Raw genomic sequence first — 22044 nt, forward strand, 5'->3', positions numbered from 1 at the left:
GATTAATTTTCATTGTTCAGTAAGGTCTCTGTGCTACATTTTAGGTCTATTTTGCTAATAAAATAAATGTTTAGTTAAATACTGTTTTATATTCAGAGGTGCACATAAGTGGTCCACATGCATGACCAAAATAAGAAATGCACTTTGTAAATTAGTTCAGAGCGTGCATTTACGTACCGACATGGTTGACAGCTGTTAATGCACAATTACTATTTTAGATCAACAAACTGTACAAGATTACAATATAAGATTTCTGTTCAAACGGAAAGCAAATATCTAGGCTACCCGCTAACTCTTTCAGAGTTCAATGCGAAACTGACATTTCATTGACGACCCACAATCGGCTCCGCTAAACCCAGGATGTGCATAGACTTATTAGCCGGCATCCTGCCAAAATAAAAGCTTGCTGATTTTAAGTTTGAATATGGAAAATTGTAATAATTCAAATTAAAAATAATCATTAAGGTTCAAATAATAGTGATAGTAATATTAGCATTTTATTTTTAAGTTTACTATGAAATAATTGTATTTGTATTTAATATTCCCTTTTTTTTAAAATAAAATAGTATTATCACACTTTATTATTTAGTTCATTATTTTATAATAAAAAAAACTAAACCTAAATAAAGTGTAATAATATTATCACTATTATTAATTTATTTTTTATTGTTATATTTGATGGGTCACCATATGTGCCGTGTGAGGACCAAACCAAATCTCCAGGTTCTCATAAGAAAACCAGGCTGAAAAACGTATGTGCATTACTGTTTATATTGCTGTTTTTTTATTAGGTTTTATAAGTTAATATTGCATTGTTCATGTCACAGTTTCTATCACTTTATCATCACAAGTTTTGCACCCAAAGCTGAGTGATTTTGCTTATTATAAAAAATAAAAAAAAATCCATAAATCAGTACCATCATAAACGCGCTCGTACCTCATAAGCCGTTTCACCCGGCTTCTTTATTAAATTTGCAATTACGCTTTCTCATGAAATATTTCGATTTTACTTTCAACTGCAGTCTTATTAATCCCCTCAGCGAACATTTTTAAATCCATTCTGCAGAGTTTTGCAATTTTCCTTCAAAATATGCATAAAATGTTTAGATTTCATTTGGGCCTGCTCATTTGCAGCTGTAATTACTGTAAATAAATGTCTACTGCCCAAAAAACTTATTAAAAAAGAATATTCACAAGACTGAACTGATCTTGTAGTGTATAAGCAGGCTTCAGTGAACTGTATTAATGTACAATCACATTATATGAGAGAGAGAGAGAGAGAGAGAGAGAGAGAGAGATGAATTCATTCACAGCTGGAGGATACTTTATCAGACATGTCCTACATTAGCCTTCAATCGTCCTCACACGCCACTTCAGAGACGGTCTGATTATGGCAGCAATTGATATGATAATCGTATGTGACATCTCTAGGTCTGCCGTGGGCTGAAGGTTTAGGAAAAACTAAATTTCCAACTAAACTCAAAGATGATTTGGAAACAATGAGAATAAACACAGACACTAAAAGCAAGAAAACAGTTTATCTGTCAGATAGCACTATTGTTATGTTTTCATGAAATAAATCTACCGTATTTTTCGGACTATAAGTCACACCTGAGTATAAGTCGCATCAGTCCAAAAATACGTCATGATGAGGAAAAAAACATATGTAAGTCGCATTTATTTAGAACCAAGAACCAAGAGAAAACATTACCGTCCACAGCCGCATGACTCTATGTCTTCAGTGTAGGCTACAGGTGCACTGAGCAGCATAGAGCACCCTCTCGTGGCTGTAGACGGTAATGTTTTCTCTTGGTTCATTTCTCTCGGTTCATGTCAAATTAATTTTGATAAATAAGTCGCACCTGACTATAAGTCGCAGGACCAGCCAAACTATGAAAAAAAGTGCGACTTACAGTCCGGAAAATACGGCAGTTTTGACTGTATGGACAACCTTACATTTCATTTTTTATTACAGTTAACAGTAACCTCCGATACTCTTTTATACAGTCACACAAACACATTACACAAAAACATTCTGTACACAAGTACACAGACATGTTTCGGGTGCTTCAAACACAAGTGATATGGAGAAATATGTAGTAAAATATAATATATATACTTGTATATATATAATTGGTTACTGTCCTATATTTCAGATCTTTAGCTTTTCAAAATGCTAATCATTTAATAACACTGTTAAACCACGTTTATCAAATCTCAATTTATTTTTGCATTGCATATTATGATGTTGCAATGCTTTAAATCACTTGTTCATTTATTTGGTCAAATTTAGTGGAGTCAAGTTTTAATATCCAAAATTTATTGTTTACCTGATCAGCCACAATATGAAAAATCATCGGCTTTCAAAAAAAAAAAAAATCATTCGGACAGAATTTTAATATCAGTGCATCCCTATGAAATACACTAATGTTCAATTTTATTTTATTTTATTTTATAAATTTTAGTTTTTTTTTGAGTGAACATAAAAAAATATAATTTTGTGAACAATGTTTAAAAACACAGAATTTATCAGAAATACCTATTTTTATAGCATTAAAATGTATTTCCTGGCACCTTTGATTTAATGCGCCATTGCTGAATAAAATTAATAATTTCTTTCAAATCTCTCCCGTGACCTTTTGTGTTTCGGATTTCGAGAACAATGGCTCTGATTTCTTGACAGCAAACATTACCTGCTCCGTCAGAAAGCTCAAATCATAAACTCATTAAGTCTTTCTTTGACTTGAGACTAAAAACCAGAATAAGCCTGTCTCCTCAACCCCTTCTTCACACATTTTCCTGAATTACAACCTCTAACAAAAGAAACCAGACTAAAAACTTGAAACTGTCTTCATTTGAATAAGAAATTCTCTGCCTTACTGGCATTCAGAGAGAGACAGACATGAGCAGATAAACAAACACTCACCCCAGTTAAGGTCTTTATGTTGTGCAGTGCATTCTGAGCCTCTAGGGCAGCTTTCCTTGTGTAGAATGTGACAAAACAGCACCCTGGAAAAAAAGACAGCAACAGAGAGAAAGAGAGAGGTAAGCATTTTAAGCATGCAATAAGCCAAGTGGATTTGATCTTTTTCTTTTAGTCTCACTACCTGCTGAGAGAGAAAACAATCTCACTGCTGTCATACAGATCTCTGCCAAACTAGACCACAGAGAAGATAAGGAACGAGGGAGAGAGAGAGAGAGAGAGAGAGGAAAGAGGCTAATATTTGATGCTTAATAAACAGCCATATGGAGTGGGATTGAGGACCAAAGAGATTTCACTGGCTACCCAGCTTGATGCCTCAGACACAAAAACCAAGTGTCCCACATGTGGCTGCGAGTACGATTAAGGTAAAAACTCTGACCATGCGTGACAACTCGAGCATCAAATCATTTGTACTTGTTGAAAGAGAACATAATTTGACTTGGAAAGAACTTACATTTATTTTATTTTTAATTTAAAAATATATATTTATAAACTTATTTAAAATTATTTATTTATTTTGATTGTTTTTAATTTAATTCTAATTTAATAAAAAAAATGTAGTTTATTTTTTTATTTTTTTTATTTTAGTAATACAATTATTTATGTAAGAGTATATTTTATATATGAATATAAATATGTTAACTAAAACTAAGACGAAAATTAAAACAATCTGAAATTAAATCAAATCTACATAAAAATTTTAAATAGCTTAAAATTTAGAAATGTTGCCTTGAAAATAAACTGAATAAAACCGAATAAAATAAGGGGGCTGTATGTAGGATTGACACCGAGTGGTTGAACTAGGTATTGCAGTCCAAATTCAAAATATTGGAGGTTTTTTTCATCCGGACCCTCCTCCTCAGACTTGATGCACACACAGGTTGCCAGATTGACGACACAAACAGGAACCAGTGCACTTGGTGATGAATTAAATGAAATACACTGTGTTTTCCGCCAACTGGCAACTGGCCAAAATGCAATCGGGTAAACTGGCAGTGGGCGGGTTTCACAAACCAAAACAGAGACTGACATTCCGGCCCGGAACACACATTTTCAAAAGAGAATAAATGACTGCAGCATTGTTTTTCAGATGAACAAGTATGTTAACTTAGCATGTTTCTTAAATATCTGCAAACATATGGTATTTTTATGCTTTATTAGAGTCTAAATCTTACATACAGCACCTTACATACAGTACTAGAAATTGCCAACACTAAAACTGAAATAAAAATAAAGCCAACTAGAAAAAAAAAACGAATAAATATTACAAAGCACATAAAATGTATACAATTTCAATAAAAAACTAAATATTAAAATAAAAGCACATTTAAAATATGAAATATATAAATATTATGTAAATAACACAGATTTTACCACCCATTCAATTCAGACAGAAAACTCACTTTAGACTTTAGAAATTAAATATGTAACACTTAATGGACATGACAACCACAAAATGATACATTTTGAGGCCTCTAAAAAAGCTCTAACCTTCATCAGAAAAATAAAAATGAGTATGTGTACAGTATGCATCTGCACCTATCACTGTCCGTGACTGGGCATTGGAGCACAGAGGCACACACAGGCAGAGATCACCAGAGAGGACTGACAGAAAGAATCAGCTGGAGACCTTTGTGTGTGTGTGTGTGTGTGTGTGTGTGTGTGTGTGTGTGTGTGTGTGTATGTGTGTGTGGCTAAAGCAAGCTGAGACTGCGGGCATGTTTTATTTAGAGAGAAAAGAGAAGAGGAACCAGAAAAAAAATGAGTAAACTGAATCCCCTTTTACTGCCAGGGAGAATTTTGGCAGGATAAACTAAGGACTCACTCATCCCTGGCAACAGTGCAGTTCAGTCCATGGCCAAAACAACCCTGTTCCCAGTGTCACACACACACACACACACACACACACACACACACACACACACACACACACACACACACACACACACACACACACACAAGACACCAGTAAGTGATCATACACATTTAAACTCCCAACATGCCTGAAACTTTCCCATCAGTCAACATTGACATTAGCCGCATTTCCACTGTCGGGCCAGTGCGAGCCAGGGCTTAAAATGGCCGGGTGGGACTAATAGCCTCGGGCCAGTAGCACCGAGGCCAGAATAGCACAGGGTTTCCACAGTCAGGGCCTGAAACTCCGCTGCCCGTCACTAAAACACGCCCTTTACACGAACATGAACAACGTCATGCAACCTCATCATTTTCCAACCAAGAGAAGTTATCAGAAAACTAATAAGAAATAAGTCACTGGAACATGCGCGATCACACAGGAACATGATAAAAGCGTCCGTTTGTTTGCATGCTTTGTTAAATATTCAAACTCAAAAGCATCAATGTTTTAACTATAGAATAAGTGATACATTGATCATAATGATTTAATTTATCAGGACTCAAAATTAATCACACATAAATACACGTATTTCTATTTTATTTATTTATTTTTAACGCTTATGAAAATAGCCTGCTTATTCAGTCGAGTCTGTTTCTGTTTATTTGTAGCCACATTTAGAATGAATGATAATATCTCTATTTTTATAAAAGCTCCCGAACAAAAACATTATTATATTTTTTTTATGATAGGCAACGTGGAGGTAAACTCTCGAGACGAGACTTGTGATATAAGTTACTAAATAAATTGTGAGAAACCGACGTCTGATTTCTTCAAGCGGTCATATTTACCATGTTTAGTATGGTAACATGTTTAGTGTGCATAGTCTTTTACATAATCCACATCGGAACAAGTTAGTTCAAATACTCGCTACTGACTGAAAGTGAGTTTTGAGCTCAACTTATTTTATAAAGTGTTTAATGCTGGTGTTATAGCTGTTATCTTTCTGAAATGATCTGCAGTGCAGACGCTCTCTATTTTTTTAAAAGCTCCCGAACAAAAATCATTATTATATTTTGATGATATGCTACGTGGAGCTAATCTCTCGAGACGAGACTTATGACAGATAAAATATGTTCAATAAATACACAATTGTGATAGAGAATAAGAAGCTGACATCTGATCTCTCCTGGTTGCATTTACCATTGGTCCTGGTTGGGGTGCTTAGTGGTTCTGGGCTATTAATTAACACAAAGGTTTTAAGTTCAATTCCAATTAAGTGTGACCCAAGAACTGAAGTGTTAATGAGATCCTGGTTCTGATCAATCACCATTGTGCCTGAAGCAAAATACCGACCCAGGGGTCTCAGCTAAATCGACGTGTAGACTAAGGCTGAGATTGTTAGCTGGCTCAAAAATACCAAGAGCTTTCTCAAAATTGCAAGCTTAGATCTGACTGTTTGGTTTTTAAAAAAAGTAAATGGTGGCTTGTCGCTTCTTGTCTAAGTGTGTGGTTCCTTGCCAAAATGAGAGTGGATCAGATCAGGATCATAAACTTTGTACTGTTTGTATGAATCAGTTGTGAAACATTTGATAGAGGGGGAGTGTTCACAAGTGTTTTGTGTACAGAGATTTGAGTTAAAACCACATGAGCCTAAACGCCGCACAACTATTCAACCAGTAATACTACATGAGCTCATAATGCTCCAGTAGTATAAAGTAACATTCCACTACATCAAGACTTGGAAGGCACCGTGTGCTTGCGTAAGACCAGGGAAGGTAAACATGGGAATAAGGTTAGGAAATCATGTTCAAACCTGATACACACACTTATGAACTCACATTAGCTGACCAATCAGTGTGCCAATTTACTATGTTGCATTGTTATTATTATTAATAATATTAATAATGATATGAATTAAACATGTTTAACATGTTACTGTTTGTACATAGTAAAAGTTATATATAAAATATTATTCAAATAATAATATTAATAATTAATTTGTAAAATAAAAATGATAATTTATCATAATCACAACATATATATATATATATATATATATATATATATATATATATATATATATATATATATATATATATGTGTGTGTGTGTGTGTGTGTGTGTGTGTGTGTGTATGTATGTATGTATATATATATATATATATATATATATATATATAATAAAGTAATAAAATAAATGCAAATTATAATAATACAAATTTAATAAAAAAGTATTATAAAATTGCATTACTTTATAGAAGTAATACAAAAATCTCATCAATCAATATACATCATTTTACAAAAATATGTGCAGCTGTGTTGTATTTTTCTGAGGTGCTTTCAAATTGTAGTAAGGGGGTCCCTAACAAGTTAATTTTTTTTTTATTTGTTGGTCCATTTTGGCATCAAAGGGTTTATTTGGCATCCACAAATTTTAAAACGTCTGTAGTAGAGGATTGATTAACTTTTTTTCCTAATTGAAGAGTGTTGCCACTTATTATATTACTGTTGCTGATTTTCCTTGTTTAATGTGAAGGGGCACTTCAGTATTGTAGCTCAATGATTTTGCATAACATTCTCCTTTTCCTGTTCATTCTAGAACATAGAGATGTCAAAAACCATTCAAATGCTGCCTTTGAAACAGCTAATATTAAACAGTCAGCCAATAATAATCCTGTTCATTCTTGTGTTGTCAGCAAAAGTGAAGGAAACGCAGGCTTTCTCGACTCATTCCTTGGCTGCTGACAACGTTTTGTGTTTAATTGTGTTGCGACGCTGGAAACTTTTGACAATCCCAGGCGGGGAGGTCAGAACAGCCGTTTTTTTCACATCTGTACGTGGCAGGACTGCTGACGTACGGTCTGAAAGCCCATGCCTCACCTGAGACGGATAAGACAGGATAAAACCACGAGGCGTACAACAGCCTCAAGAGATCCGTGACCGTTCGTACTCGTGCTGTATAATATCATACAGCACAAGTGCAGGCTTACAGTAACAGTAACTCTAACAGTAACAGAAAGACATTTTTACATTTGATAACACTTTTCTTTTTTTCTCTTTTTTTTACTGCTGTCAAACGATTAATCGCGATTATGTTTACATTTTTTGCTTACATAATTTATGTATGTGTACTGTTTATATTTACTATGTATTTATAAATACACATACATGCATGTATATATTTCAGATTTATTTTTGTTTATTTAATATATATTTATTTATAATATAAATTATATATATACTGTATGTTTATTTTTATATACATGACAAATATACACAGAACACACACTTGTATTATGCAAACAACTTTTATTTTGTATGCGATTAATTGCGATTAATCACGATTAATCACTTGACAGCACTATTATTATTATTGTTTTTTAAATAATTGATTAAAAAGTGTAGTTGTGCTATATCTCTTTAAAATGAATCCAACTTCAGTACCACGATTGTTGTATCATTATTACTAATACAATTCGTACAATTGTTCTTTACAAATAAATATTTCTATTACTTTTCTTTTCGATCCGGTGAAAAAATCTACTTGCTTTGATGTTTTGTTATATAACTATATATAATTTAATGCAATTTAATAGTAAATTATATTTACATTTCTGTATTTTTAACAATGGCTCAAGTGTCCAAATAGTTTTTGGAGCCACTATATATATTTGTGAAAAATGTTCCAACCCTACTATGATACTACTTTACTAACTTTCCAGTTTAAATCATCAGGAGCCAGCGACTTTTTTTTTTTCTGGAAAGAAAGTAATCTTTCACAACTGAATGTGAATTCAGGCCCGAAACTCCCGCTTTTCACAATCCAATCAATTCCCGAAGGATAGCATTTTACATCTCGTTTCACTCGGAAACGTGTCACATTATGAAGTATGACAGGATGCAAAACTGTAAATGAAAACGACTTGAATACCAATTATTCCCAAATTCAGTTTTTGATCTGTTAAAGGACACAGACCATCCAAAGCCCTAAAGTTATGGACTTAATCCCATGAACACACACATATCTGTTAGAATACATTTCAATACATTAGCATTGCACGTCTGCATTTGGCCTTAGAGGACACACGCACACACATTTGTATCATTCTGTGCTACGTGTCCAGGAACCGAAAAGGATGCACACACAAACGCATCCATTCATCTTATGAGTGTGTTTGTGCATGCGTATGTGTGTAACGGACTTCAAAGGGAGACAGGAATACATCTTTACTAAAGAACCCCAGCTGCTCAGGGCCATTTAGCCCTGGACCGCTCTCAACAAAGGACAGTCTGTTTCTCTGTGTGTGTGTGTGTGTGTGTGGACCATTTTAAATGGCTCTGATAAACAACTCCTGCTCTTCACCTCTGGGTGCATTTATATTCTATGCCTCCATTCTCGTGCACACACACACACACATGTTGGGCAGGTGTTCTGTGAGGCTGTCTGTTCAGAAGCACCTCCTCGCTGATGAACAAGCGATGGCGGCCAGGCAGGGACACACGCGGGGCACAGGACGTGACGTCCCATGCTGAATCAGCACAGTGGGTGCGAGACTGTGGATTAAACCGCTGAGACCGCAACTCAACACAGTTACGCACTCTTGCTGGGATGTGTGAGAGTGTGAGTGCTTTTCAGCTGGGTGCCGGTGCCCAATCTGTAATAGACTGGTACATTTTCACCAAAAAAGCTGGATCTGGGTTGACAGAATATCACACTGGCACCTTAAACCTATAAGTCTAAAAACAAGGAAGCACTAACGTCAGTAACCAAGGGTGTGGAATATTGTGCTCACTGCGTGAAGCTAATAAAACAACAACTCAAGATGCAAAACTAGATTGCTTCCATTAAAATCCAGTTGTCTACACTGCTGTGGTGCAGCATAATGTGATGCAATACTCGATGCACAGTGCTGTACTAAAAGCAAAAGCAAAGCTCCAGCCACAAAAAAATATATATATACAAATATTATATGTGTAAACTGCAACACATTATATTTGTAATAAAAATAAATAAATAAATAAATGCAGATGTTCAGTGAGTTTCCAAAAATAAGTGTAACTTTAAATAGATTTGTGTGTTGGCTTCTGGTTTAGATGCAACAAGCAAAAACAATTATTATTTAATTTTTTAATTTGTATTTGTTTCCTTTAGATTAATATTACACATAATGTGTGATTGTTAAATATTGAAATAAATAAATATGATTTGTGACTTCAGTTGTTAAAGTTAGTTCCCATAAATAAGTGTAAAATTCTTGAAAACTAAATAAAGACTGCAATGTGTCATTATCTTGTGGGCAGGTTATGTATTAAACTAGTCGGTTGCGTCAGCGGAAAGTCATGGAAACTAAAGTGTGTGCAAACTTGAGTAAGATCTCAGGTTATCCAATACTGTGTGTATAAGTTGCTTTAGGACACTTCAAATTGAGTCCTGTTAACTGGCACACTTTTCTTAATATAATCTGCCCATTAATTGGTAACTTTAAAAGGTGCAAAACTGTCCTTATGGGAGGGAAAAAAATGGAAAACTAAATCCCTTTTAGAGAAAATCAGTTCTAATTGGTGGACGCCACAGGGAAAGACAGTGCTAGAGAGACACGCAGGAAGTTAATGCTCACCTTGCGGCTTTGTTGGTGGGGAAATCTTTCAATACAGTCTAATTTAACAGCCGGAGTCGCGCGCAGACGACCTTTTCCTAAATGAAAATGGGTTAGAGTAAAGCTAAAGGCTAGCGGCGGCCATTACGGCCCCACGGCTGTGTCAGAGGCCTTGATGAAGCTGGACCTGAGAGAGGCACTCTAACTGCAGCTAAATGAACTACAGGAGCACTCATCACACTGTCTGAAAGGCAATCACATATCTTGGCTCTGATGGAGATATCCATCGCAATGCCTGTGTGTGCGCAAGAGAGAGAGAGTACAGGACTTGAGTAATGCTCTCCCACTCGGCCCTGACTCATCCTCCATAAGAGTGAGAGGATGGGCGGCACTGTGAACATGTACATGCCATCTTCCTGTCTGAGTGTTAACAACTCAGGTTTACTCCTACGCTTTAGCGCTATTCTGAAACCCATGAGCTACCTCGCTGTCTACCGCCTACATAGGCGGCATCGGAACCAAAACTAAACCACAGATTACGGATTCGGAACATTACTGCATTCAAGTCCTGTTGAAAGGATCATATTTATGTAGGAGTGTGTGTGATATGACGATTTTGGATCGTGGATGATTAAAATGTCTCTACTTTCTGCTTTTGAACAAATATCGTAGTATCGTGCTACAGCGCGCCTCCGCCACTTATTCGCAATGGCAAAAGTACATTATTTGCATGTGCCTTAAAGCATTACCAGTTAAAGATGTTATTTGCGTGCTGTTCTAAAGTGGGCTTTCTCTGAGTGTGGACTAGTGATGCGCAGGTCGTCTCATAACGCACGGAACCCCACGGGTAACCCGCGGGTTGGGTAAAGGAATTCGCTCTTTATTTATGGGGTGGGTCATTAAAAACAAAATAAAAATATCCATGTATGTTGCGTGCAATTCCCTATAGCCTACATTACATATTTATTTTCATATTTTATTAGGTTTCTTTGATAAGGTTACAATACAAAGGTCTATGTAGCAACGTAACTTGCGTGATGTCTCATTATCCATGGACCCCACAGGCCGGGTCAGGGCGGGTAAAGAAATTTTAATTTATTTCCGGGGCGGGCTGGGGCAGGCCAAATAATTTCATAAAAACGGGACCCGCGGGTTGGAAGAAAATCCAACTTCACTATCGTGTACACCTGAAGCGCGTTCATGCTAAAATAAAAAGTGTATTCAAAGCGCCTAATTACTGGACTAAGTTCTTTTTTGCGTCTGATTGAGTTAATACTGTCAAAAACACACAAGGATTACATATAAACACTGTTATTACGTCTAAAGTGAAAGTAAACAGTTGAGAGAAAAATGGATGCATGTCTGTATTAAAGGGATAGTTCACCCATAAATTTTCATTATTTACTCACTCATGATGTCCCAAACCTGTATTAATATCTTTCTTGTGCTGAACAAAAAAAGTAGATATTTTGAAGAATGTGGGTAACCAAACAGTTGCTGGTCTACACTAATTTTGATAAGGGAAAAAAATAACAAAATACTATGGAAGCAACTGGGGACCAGCAACCATTTGGTTCCCCACCTTTTTCAAGTTTTATTTTCAACAGAAGAAAGAAACATATTTGGGTTAACATGCCAAGCATGCTAAGCATGTTAATCTTTGATCGTTATGTTGTCCTGTTGCAGATTATTGTGCAAACAACTCTCAAGACCTAGCTTTTTTTCCTTCCACTACAATGTTGCCAAGTCCATGGTTTTCCCGTGGATTTGGGCTACTTTAACACTGTTACCACAGGTTGAAACGGCCCCAATAACATGTATTTAGCCCCTGGAATGCAAATTTTATCAGGAAACCACACCACAAATTTTTTACTTTACTTCCCGGAATGTGATTTTTAATTGGGGAAACGAATCTGGGCTAGTTTTGAGTAGCAATTGGGTGGGTTTTCTTGTGAAAACCTGGTAACCCTGTTCCACTGCCTTACAGTACTTTTCACTCAAAAATGCTCTGTGTGAACATTCTGTGTGAATCATTTGTGCTTAACTGTGTTGTATTGCAGTTTGAAAAAAGTTTATTCGTAAATGAAAAACAGAGTTCCAAATATGGAACTGACCAACACATCCAATTATAATAATTCAAGTTTATAAGTAGAAACTTTACACAAGGACATAAAGGCAGCAACAAAGTGCGCAAACAGCATGGAAAACTCCAATTTAGTTTGATGTTAGCATGTTGCTAAGCTAATATTGCAATATTATAAAGATATAAACATTGCAAATACTGAGTCAAACTGTCTTTTTTTTTATTTAAATGTGTACTAAATGGAATATTTGCGAGCATTTTTTTTTTTCAAACTATGCGTGCCATCTTTAGCGATAGTTTTAACTGAGCCCATTGCGATGCTTTCTAGCAATGCCTAAACAGATTTCTGAACATAGCTTTTGAGAAATGGAGAAAAGAAAGACAGAAACAGGCAGACTGTAAATGAAGATGCACAACAGGAAGTCAGAGGCTCAAGCTAACACATTACACGTGTGAGCAGGTTTACATGACGCAGCACAACACCCTGCTGCTGCAATGGCATCTGTGATGTCAAAAGACAGGAAACGCACGCTACCTTTGCTCTGTGGTGGGCTCTGACTACGATCTCGCAGTATGTTGATCTGGTAGACGGCTCCGTACGGCTCAAAAAGCTCCTTTAATTCTTTCTCGGACCAGGAGCGTGGGATCTGACCCACAAACATCTTAATGGCGTCCGGATCAGGCTGGTCCGAGTGTTCCAGGGCGCCGTTCATCTTCCCAGCTGTACCGTTACTGCAGAGAGACAGAAAGCAAGTGTTATGAAGTGTCAACGGTGTATATCGTTGTCTGGGAACACTGAAAGATGTTAGGGAGTGAGAGGGGTTGGTCTCCAAGCTCACAGCGAGCGCAAATTTGGGCCGGACAGATCGACAACTGCTCCTCATTAAAGCAGGAAGACACGGAGACACAAACCCTGATTAAAATCACAACAGTGTTATTACACTCAGCGTGTGTGCAGTGTCTTGTGTGTGAGTGTTGATGTTGTGTTTATAGTCCTGAGCAGGTACAATTCAGACTCTGTTCCGGGTTCAGTAAGCTCTATTACCATATAAAATAACTTTCATTTGCTCAGAAACTTTCATTTGCAAAGAAAATGCATGTTTACAGCAATTTTTAAATATGAGGCAAATTAAGCAAATGCTAAATAGACATACACATCATGATTACGATGAAAATATCAATCATCAACATCAATTCGTCAAATGACGACACAAGCCTGAATTTGCCCTGTTATAAAAGTGTTATTGACATTGTAAACTGTACTTGCTATTCTTGAAACAAATTTATACATGTAAATAAAGTAAATAAAGAAATCAATAAAGTGCTTTAACACAAATAAAAGATTCACCTTTCCACTTTAAAACCACCCATTTGCCCCATATACTTCCATTGTAAGCAGTTTACTGAAAACACAATTTCACAAATGCTAGCTTCAACATGAATTGAACGCAGAATTTTGAGTGACTCACACCAGAATGAAACAAATGATAAAAATGGCTGAGCTGAGTCAGGGTGCGAGACGGATCCGTGTGACCCCTAGACACCCATGCTGCTGGTTCAACGAGTTCATGAGGAATTTCAGGCGCTTGTTTCAGTTCCAGATGAAAGCACTCAGAGAGAGAGAGAGAGAGTTATCGACCCCCACACACACATTTCATTTTTAACCAGCTAACAAATAACAAAATGAGTGAACAAGCCTAAACAAGCTCAAAAATCACTGAGTGTCTACTCGATTTAATTCCATTTTGGTTTAGCTGATCGAAGGCCAACCTGCCCTTCAACTGATGTGAAAATAAATAAAATAAATAAATCCTAATAAAATAAATAAATATCCTCAGTGAAGAGGCATAATCATTTCCTCATGAGACTAATTATCGCACTAAGCATTCTGTGAGTAAGTCTTCTCCGTCTGTTTCAAGATAACCGTTCAAAGTTCTTCCCTTTGAAACGTGCTTCACTCCATGGACATTTTGACATGAATTAAGCACTTATCTGAGCACAAAGGAGAAATTATTTATTTTCTCAGTATACTGCACTGGTCTGTCAGATTTGAGGAACTAAAATATCTCACTGGTAAACCCTTAAAGGGAAAAAGTATTATATATACACAGTATATATATATGTGTGTGTGTGTGTGTGTGTGTGTGTGTGTGTGTGTGTGTGTGTATATATATATATATATATATATATATATATATATATATATATATAAATATAAAAGGCCAATCAAATCACAGAAAATTTGACAATCATAAAATACAAACAAATAAATAAATACCCTTTTCAAATTGATAAAAGACGTACAATTGATCATTTAATGTATAAATAAAAGTCAATTAAATATGTAAGCTAAAGTAAAAAAAAAGAGTCACTGGTCAACTGAAGCAACAAAAATAATCTCAGAAAGAGGGTGGAAATGGACTAATTTAATTTAAGAAGCAAAGAATAAACCTAACGTTATTAGGGACGTAACAATTCACTTAACGCAAGACACAATATGATTCACGATACTGATTTCACAATACGAGATTTAAGACAAATTATAAATGAAAAGGTGTCCTTTTATTATTGCATAGACAAAATGCTGATTTTTCTTTTTCTTTTTTTATTTTAAAACAAACCCCAAATCAAATAAATAAATAACACAAATCAAAAAAATCTCTTCATATAAACAAACTAACTAAGGCTTTGCCTCTTTCCATTCAGTTTGAGGCAACCACTGGATTGTAATTATGATCCAAACAAAGATGCTACAAACGAATCTCAACCAATTTGAATCATCACATAATTGCAACGATTTTCAAGCGGATCGCAGTGCACCATTACATCCCTAAACATTAAAGTCAAGTTACAAAAGTGTAGAATATGGTAACTATAACATTTAGTCAGCATACAAATAAACAGAATCCATGAGGCCTGCATAGATTATACAGAAAATGCTTCCTATATGGATAGTTTTGTGTGTGTGTGTGTGTGTGTGTGTACACACACACATATAAACATAATGCACTACATAATTACAGATTAGAAGAGGAAAAAACGCCATAAAGAACTAACTCACTCAGTTATTCACAAAGCCTAATTTCTCTTTAAGCCCATGAAGTGATTTGTCATTCTATAGAAGCCTAGAGTTAAAGAGCAGCAACCGATAAAGTGAAAAGAGACACAGACCTCTGGACTCGAGTCATCCATCTCTTGCAGAAGGACCCTATTCTCTCTGCGGAGACGCCCAAGTCTTTGAGCGATTTAAAGGACATTTCTGCATGCGTCGTGGGAAAGCCGTCCAGCTACCCCTACCGCACTAAATCCCCCGGCAGTTACCGTGGTGATAATGGTGCCCCCCGCTGCCGATCAAGAAGAAATAATGGCAAAAATAGCGAGCATGACACAGGCACAGGCCAACAGCCAGAAACGGACTCTGATACAAAGAGAGGGATGGGGCTGTGAGTGTCAGGGTGTTGTGCGTGTATGTGTGCGCTTGTGTCACAATTAGTAATTGTTTCGTTCGACAAGGCAGGAATACAAAGGCACAAGTCACAGGAAGCCTGTAACAGTGTGCTGGAGGACACTCGCACATACTGGCCTGGGGTTGGAAACCAAGAACTTGTCCTTAAACAGTTCCACACTGTAAAAAAAAAAAAAATCTGTAAAATTTAGTTAAAAAAAAAAGGCAGCTATGGTTGCCAGAATTGTACCGTAAAAAAATATGATAGCAACATTTTAGATTTTATTTTAAATTTACAGTTAAATACCGTTATTTCAGTTACTGATATAATGTTAATATACCAACCTACTGAAGTACTGAAATCTGTTTTGCACCATTGTAATACAATTCAAAAATCCAAATTCAGGTGGTGATGAGAAAGTCATACGATGAGCCAAAGCCCATCACAAGCTGCTTTTAAATAATAACATGTATAGAAGGTGCATAGTCTCCTTCACACAAACACTAAACACCATCATGGTAACAAACATGAAACTGAAATATTGCAATCAACATTAATTTAGCAACATTAGGTGTAACATACAACCCTAATATACAAACTTGTTAAGAAAAAAACTAAGAAACAATTATTTCAACAAAAAAAAAAACATCAAATTTGTAACGTAACTCTAAAAAAAAACGTAACTCAGGGAATTCTGGGAATGTCAATTTATGGTATACTACCGTAAAATTACATGTCATGTTTTTCACCATATATAGAAGGGAATTTACCGTTAACCAATTTTTACTGTAGCATTTTTACAGTCTTTTACCGTTAAATTCACAGTCATTTTTTACAGTGCATTTAGAAAAAAGAAAAAAGAAAGAAAAGCTGGAATCAGATTAATTTCATGACGTTCAGTTTGCGCTAATAATATCTAAACATTTGCCTTATTTTCAGATGTAGTGAACACTTCTTTTCAATAATTGAATACTTTTATTCAGCAAGGATGCATTAATCGAATCAAAAGTGACAGTAAAAACATTTATATTTTTACAAATTATTTTTGTCTCAAATAAACATAGTTCTTTTTCACTATACTTCAAAGAATCAAAATATTACTCTAATTTGATCAAATATATACAGTATTGCTGGCTTTCCAAAACTTTAACAAATCTTACTGATTCCAAACATTTTAACGACTTAATATTGCACAAAATAAATATCATTACAAAGTGCTTATTTTTAATGAAATGACCAAAATGACTCCTGAACGCTCACACTCACTGATCTTGTTATTAATATATTTACACAAAATAAAAGTAGACTAAATGGTATTTTACAGTCACAGTAGGATTATGTGGTGCTGAAAGGAATCCTTATGGAACCAGACTCATTATGTGGAATCATAATCATTAAATTCCTTACAATTCCCTGCAAAGGCCTAAGGAGAGTAGCCACTGACAGTTTAAACACATTGTCCTTTATTTGGACCATCTTTCTTTCACTCGTCTCTGCTGACTAGGCAGAAAAAGAAAGAACCAGACACAAGGTGAAAATAAAAGTGTGTGTGTGTGTGTGTGTGTGTGTGTTTGTCTGAATGTAAGTCCTGAGGCTCAGATTAAGTTGTCAAGTGGATCCACTCCTGCCATGGCATTCTTTCTCTCTCTCTTCCTTTCTATCCACTTCCCTCTCAATTTGAGTCAATTGTCTGCCTTAATGACTTAACTGGACCTTCCATCAGCCTGGGCTGCTCTTAATGTGTGTCTATGTGGGGGATTGCTGATGTAAGGATCTCTGATAGTCCACACACACTTATGTAAACAGGCACAATAACACTCTAAGCCAGCAAGACAATCGTTCGTGCTTCTAAAGATAGTCCGGATGGTTATATAAACATAAATACAATATAACTAATTATGATTGGAGACATAGAACTGGTTTGATTGAGGTTATTTCACACCTGAACAGCCTCCATAAAAGGTGATAGTGGTACTGGTATAGTTATATATATATAAATTTTCTTACATAAATACACTTTAAGTATGTTTTAAGTACATTTAAGTGCACGTACTGAAAAATAAAGTGCAACCTATATTTTGCTATTTTATAGTAATGGTTATGGGGTATTACTGAACTAACACTAATAAAAAAGCAAAAAATACAAAATAAATAAAAATAAATAAAAATAAAAAATAAAATAATAATAATAATAATAATAATAATTATTATTATTATACATATATATATATATATATATATATATATATATATATATATATATATATATATATTATATATGTAAACTGCAACACATATATTTGTAAGAATAAATAAATAAATAAATAAATACATAAATAAATAAATAAATAAATGCAGATGTTCAGTGAGTTTCCGAAAATAATAATTATATTTTTTTTATTTGTATTTGTATCCTTTATATTAATATTGCACATAATGTGTGATTTGTTAAATATTGAAAGAAATATGATTTGTGACTTCAGTTGTATGTGTGTATATATGCTTTTGTTAAATTATGTGTATGTATTTTTAAATTATATACTATATGTTTGTTATACTGTTTGTACTCTTATACACATTTTTATATTATATGTAGTATGTATGTACATAAAATTTGTTGTAAATATTTGAAATTATATATATATATAATTTATCTTCATCTGTCAGGCTAGTTAAAGTATGTGGACTTGCACATCTACAGTAACAGAAATATTATACGTTATATAAAAGCACAATGTATATATATATATATATATATATATATATATATATATATAAAATAACACCTCTGGCCTGGTAAGGAGCGAAAAGAGAAAGAAAAAATTCAAGTCATTTGGATACTAAATCCCTCTTCCACACATTAGTTGACAGGCAGCTGGGGGGGGGAAGTTGCAAACCTGTAATTTCCTCGGTTTAAAAAAAAGCACAGCTGACAAGTGTGTGTATGTGTGTGCAAGTAGGAGAGTGAGAAAGAGTATGGAAAAGTGATTTTTATTTATTTTTCCAATCATCACGAGAAGTTAACGCCGCCTGTCTGACAGCTGTGCTGTCGTATCTCTCTCTCACTGGCGACAGGTGATGCTTTAATTCCACTCATCAGTTAAGCTTTATGATCCTAATTAATCTCATTGGTCATAAAAACAAGGCGTTCTGCTCCAAGCTCTGAAAAATACTCAATCCAGCCACACTTATTAGGAAAGATTTATCTCTTTTTCTCCATGGTTCATCTACTGCTTTATTTCTCTGTCTTTCTTTCATCGTGTCATAATTCATGGCTTGTCAGTCATGTTTATGATGGGGAAACCATCCGAGCACCAAATGTCCCATTTGCTGTCAAATCTGTGATAGAATCATATATTTATGACTAAGAATAAGTTTCAGGACATAATGGCTTTGTTTCAAAACCTAGTGAGCTGCCATAGCAAGTACATACGAATGATCAAATCGTTAATTTTTTTGTCATCATAAGCAAGTACAAAAGTTTTAATAGCATCTCTTTTTGAGCAAACACAAAATTTCATAATAAATCCTTTTTGGGGTTTTCAGATACATCTGAAAGCTCAAACTACATATTTTTAGTGTTGTACGCCCATATGAATGAATGCATTTTTGACAATTATAGTCTGTTGGAACATTCAGACCAAACTAATTTTTGGGGCATCATATGGACATAAAAGCGTTTAAACAATGTGCATTTTTGGCGACACAGGCCTGTACAGATTTTCAAACTGTACATATTTTTTGTAGTCTGTGTGAATATTTTTATTTAGGCATGAATGTTTAAACTGTACGATTTCTGGGCAACAAAGGAACATATCAACATGCGAAAAGTACAGATTTTAGACGTTTTGTTGTGTGAATGTTAAATTAACATTTAAACCATATGCAATTTTAGATGTTGTAGGCCCATATAAACATTAAATCTTAATTGTTCTGAACATTCAAATGGCACACATTTTTGGGTCTTGCAGCCACGTTTATACTTTTAACATGTATGTATTTTTTGCGTTATTGGGAATCATCAGTATGTTCAAACTGCTTTCAAACCTGTCAATATTCAGACTTGCTTATATTTTCCAGAAATGCTGTGTTAAGTAGGCAGCTCACTAGGATTTTAAACAGCCAATGATGAGCATTTGTCCTTTCATATGTCCTCCTGACCAAGATAGGTAGACTTAACCACACACACACACACACACACACACACACACACACACACACACACACATGCAAATCTCACACATCAAGGTCAGACATGCAGTGTGACTCCAGGAAGATATTTCCTGTCATCACTTTCGTCAACTGTCAGGGAGATGTTAAACTCTGACTATATTTAGAAAAAATATATGTTTTTTTTGTAAACATCACATACAAAGTCAGTTGACAACAAAGAAAACCTACAAAATAAAAAGAGAATCATTTTTCAAGGTCTGAGCGGAGATCTCCAACCAGTCAAAAACACACAGCCGAGAAAAAAAAAAAAAAAACTCGCGAGGAATGACAGGCATCGCGCATGTGAGCGAGAGCATGTGTGAGATGTACAAAACTGTTCTGTTAATCACTCCACTTGTTAAAAGTGTGAAGGGGAGGTGGGTGCTATAGAAGTTTCCATGGTAACTCTTGAAACGCGAGGCGCCGATGTGATAAATGTCACACTTGCTAATGAAGCAGTGAGCTGGAGAGATGCCGTCTTTCTGTGCTAACGAGGAGACGCACACATATACACAAGCCATAAAAACACAATAATAACAGCCTTGTTTTATCAGAAAATTTATTTAACTCGCTCCATAAAAACTACATTACTTCAATTTAAAACAACAAGCCCATCAGGGCACTTACTGATATATATATATATATATATATATATATATATATATATATATATATATATATATATATATATATATATATATATATATAATTTCTAAAGGGACAAGCTTAAATCAGAAAATAACCATTGACCTCTGAACAGTTTAAATGTCTTTCCCTTTGCTGGCAAAACTTAACAATGACAAGAAATCCAAATTGACCTTATTTCCCTTCTTGATAAATGTCCCCTCGTCTTATTCTGCACATTCAATCAATGCGTAATGTTTTGAAGAACAATTTCCCCTGCTCTGAAACTTGATAACATTTTCTCCTGATATAATTAAGGCCATGCATTTCATATAAACTTTAAATGATGCACACACTCAAGTTTACGAAACGATACCAGATAATAGATGAAAAATGCTCAGTCGCGCAACTAAAGGTTCATACTTCTGATAAAAATCTAAATCGCTCGCCACTACCATCAGGATGTGGATGGCCACCTTCGCAAAACTAATTTTGTATTGAATAATCAAAAGTCAAATCGATATAACACAGTGTTTTACGAAAGTTGTGATTTACTGTTAGGTGCCGAGTGTTCATTTTAAACACTTGCCATCTTTAACGATAAACCTGATCATTAAGAATGGACAACGATGGAAAAGTCTTGGCAGAAAATATCCGTCAAACCAATTACGGTGACACTTTAGAATAGGGAACACATATTCAATATTAACTGAGAGTTTTCCCTCAATAAACTCTTAATTTGCTGCTTATTAGTTAGTAAGGTAGTAGTTAAGTTTAGGTATTTGGTGGGATCTAAAACATGTTCATGCAGAATAAGGCTTTAATATGTGCTTTATAAGTAGTAATAAATATGCATAGTAATATGCATGCTAATAAGCAGCTAGTTAACAGTGAGAATTGGTCCTTAAAGTTTTAGCCTGATTACTAGTCTATATCTTGTTGATGCTGATGCTGTGATTGTTTTCCAGCCTTTCCATCACACAAACTCAGTCCGTCTTAAAGTATGCATGTGCGCAGGACTCCCATTCTCTTACGAAGTGCTGAAATAAAGCAGCCATTTTTCCTCACAAATGTTTATGGACTGAAGTGCTTAAGAGGAAAAGTGCTCCTCAGATGACACTACACACTGCACACTTAAACTCGCAGCTCCAAACGATTTTGCTGCTGAAAGCGGCTTGAGTGGAAATCTGAGGCAATAGTGTGACAGGATTGCCAAAATCCTGCCAACACAAACCCTGGTTTTTTT

At 35.1% G+C, this 22044-nt stretch overlaps 1 protein-coding gene across 24 annotated transcripts in view; it reads right to left on the reverse strand.

Annotated features, from left to right (window-relative positions):
* LOC132099050 (CUGBP Elav-like family member 2) overlaps positions 1 to 22044 on the reverse strand; it is a 157798-nt gene that overhangs the window by 34237 nt on the left and 101517 nt on the right. For all 24 annotated transcript variants that reach the window (XR_009423016.1, XM_059505449.1, XM_059505455.1 and 21 more), the window contains 2 exons: positions 13052 to 13248; positions 2927 to 3009 (listed from right to left, as the gene is read on the reverse strand). Coding sequence is in view for 23 of the 24 variants with exons in the window: in XM_059505449.1 (XP_059361432.1) it covers positions 2927 to 3009; positions 13052 to 13248 (280 nt within the window). In the remaining variant the exon portion in view is untranslated. The remainder of the gene's footprint in view (positions 1 to 2926; positions 3010 to 13051; positions 13249 to 22044) is intronic.

This window comes from Carassius carassius, chromosome 22 (genome assembly GCF_963082965.1).
Source record: "Carassius carassius chromosome 22, fCarCar2.1, whole genome shotgun sequence".
Taxonomy (NCBI): domain Eukaryota; kingdom Metazoa; phylum Chordata; class Actinopteri; order Cypriniformes; family Cyprinidae; genus Carassius; species Carassius carassius.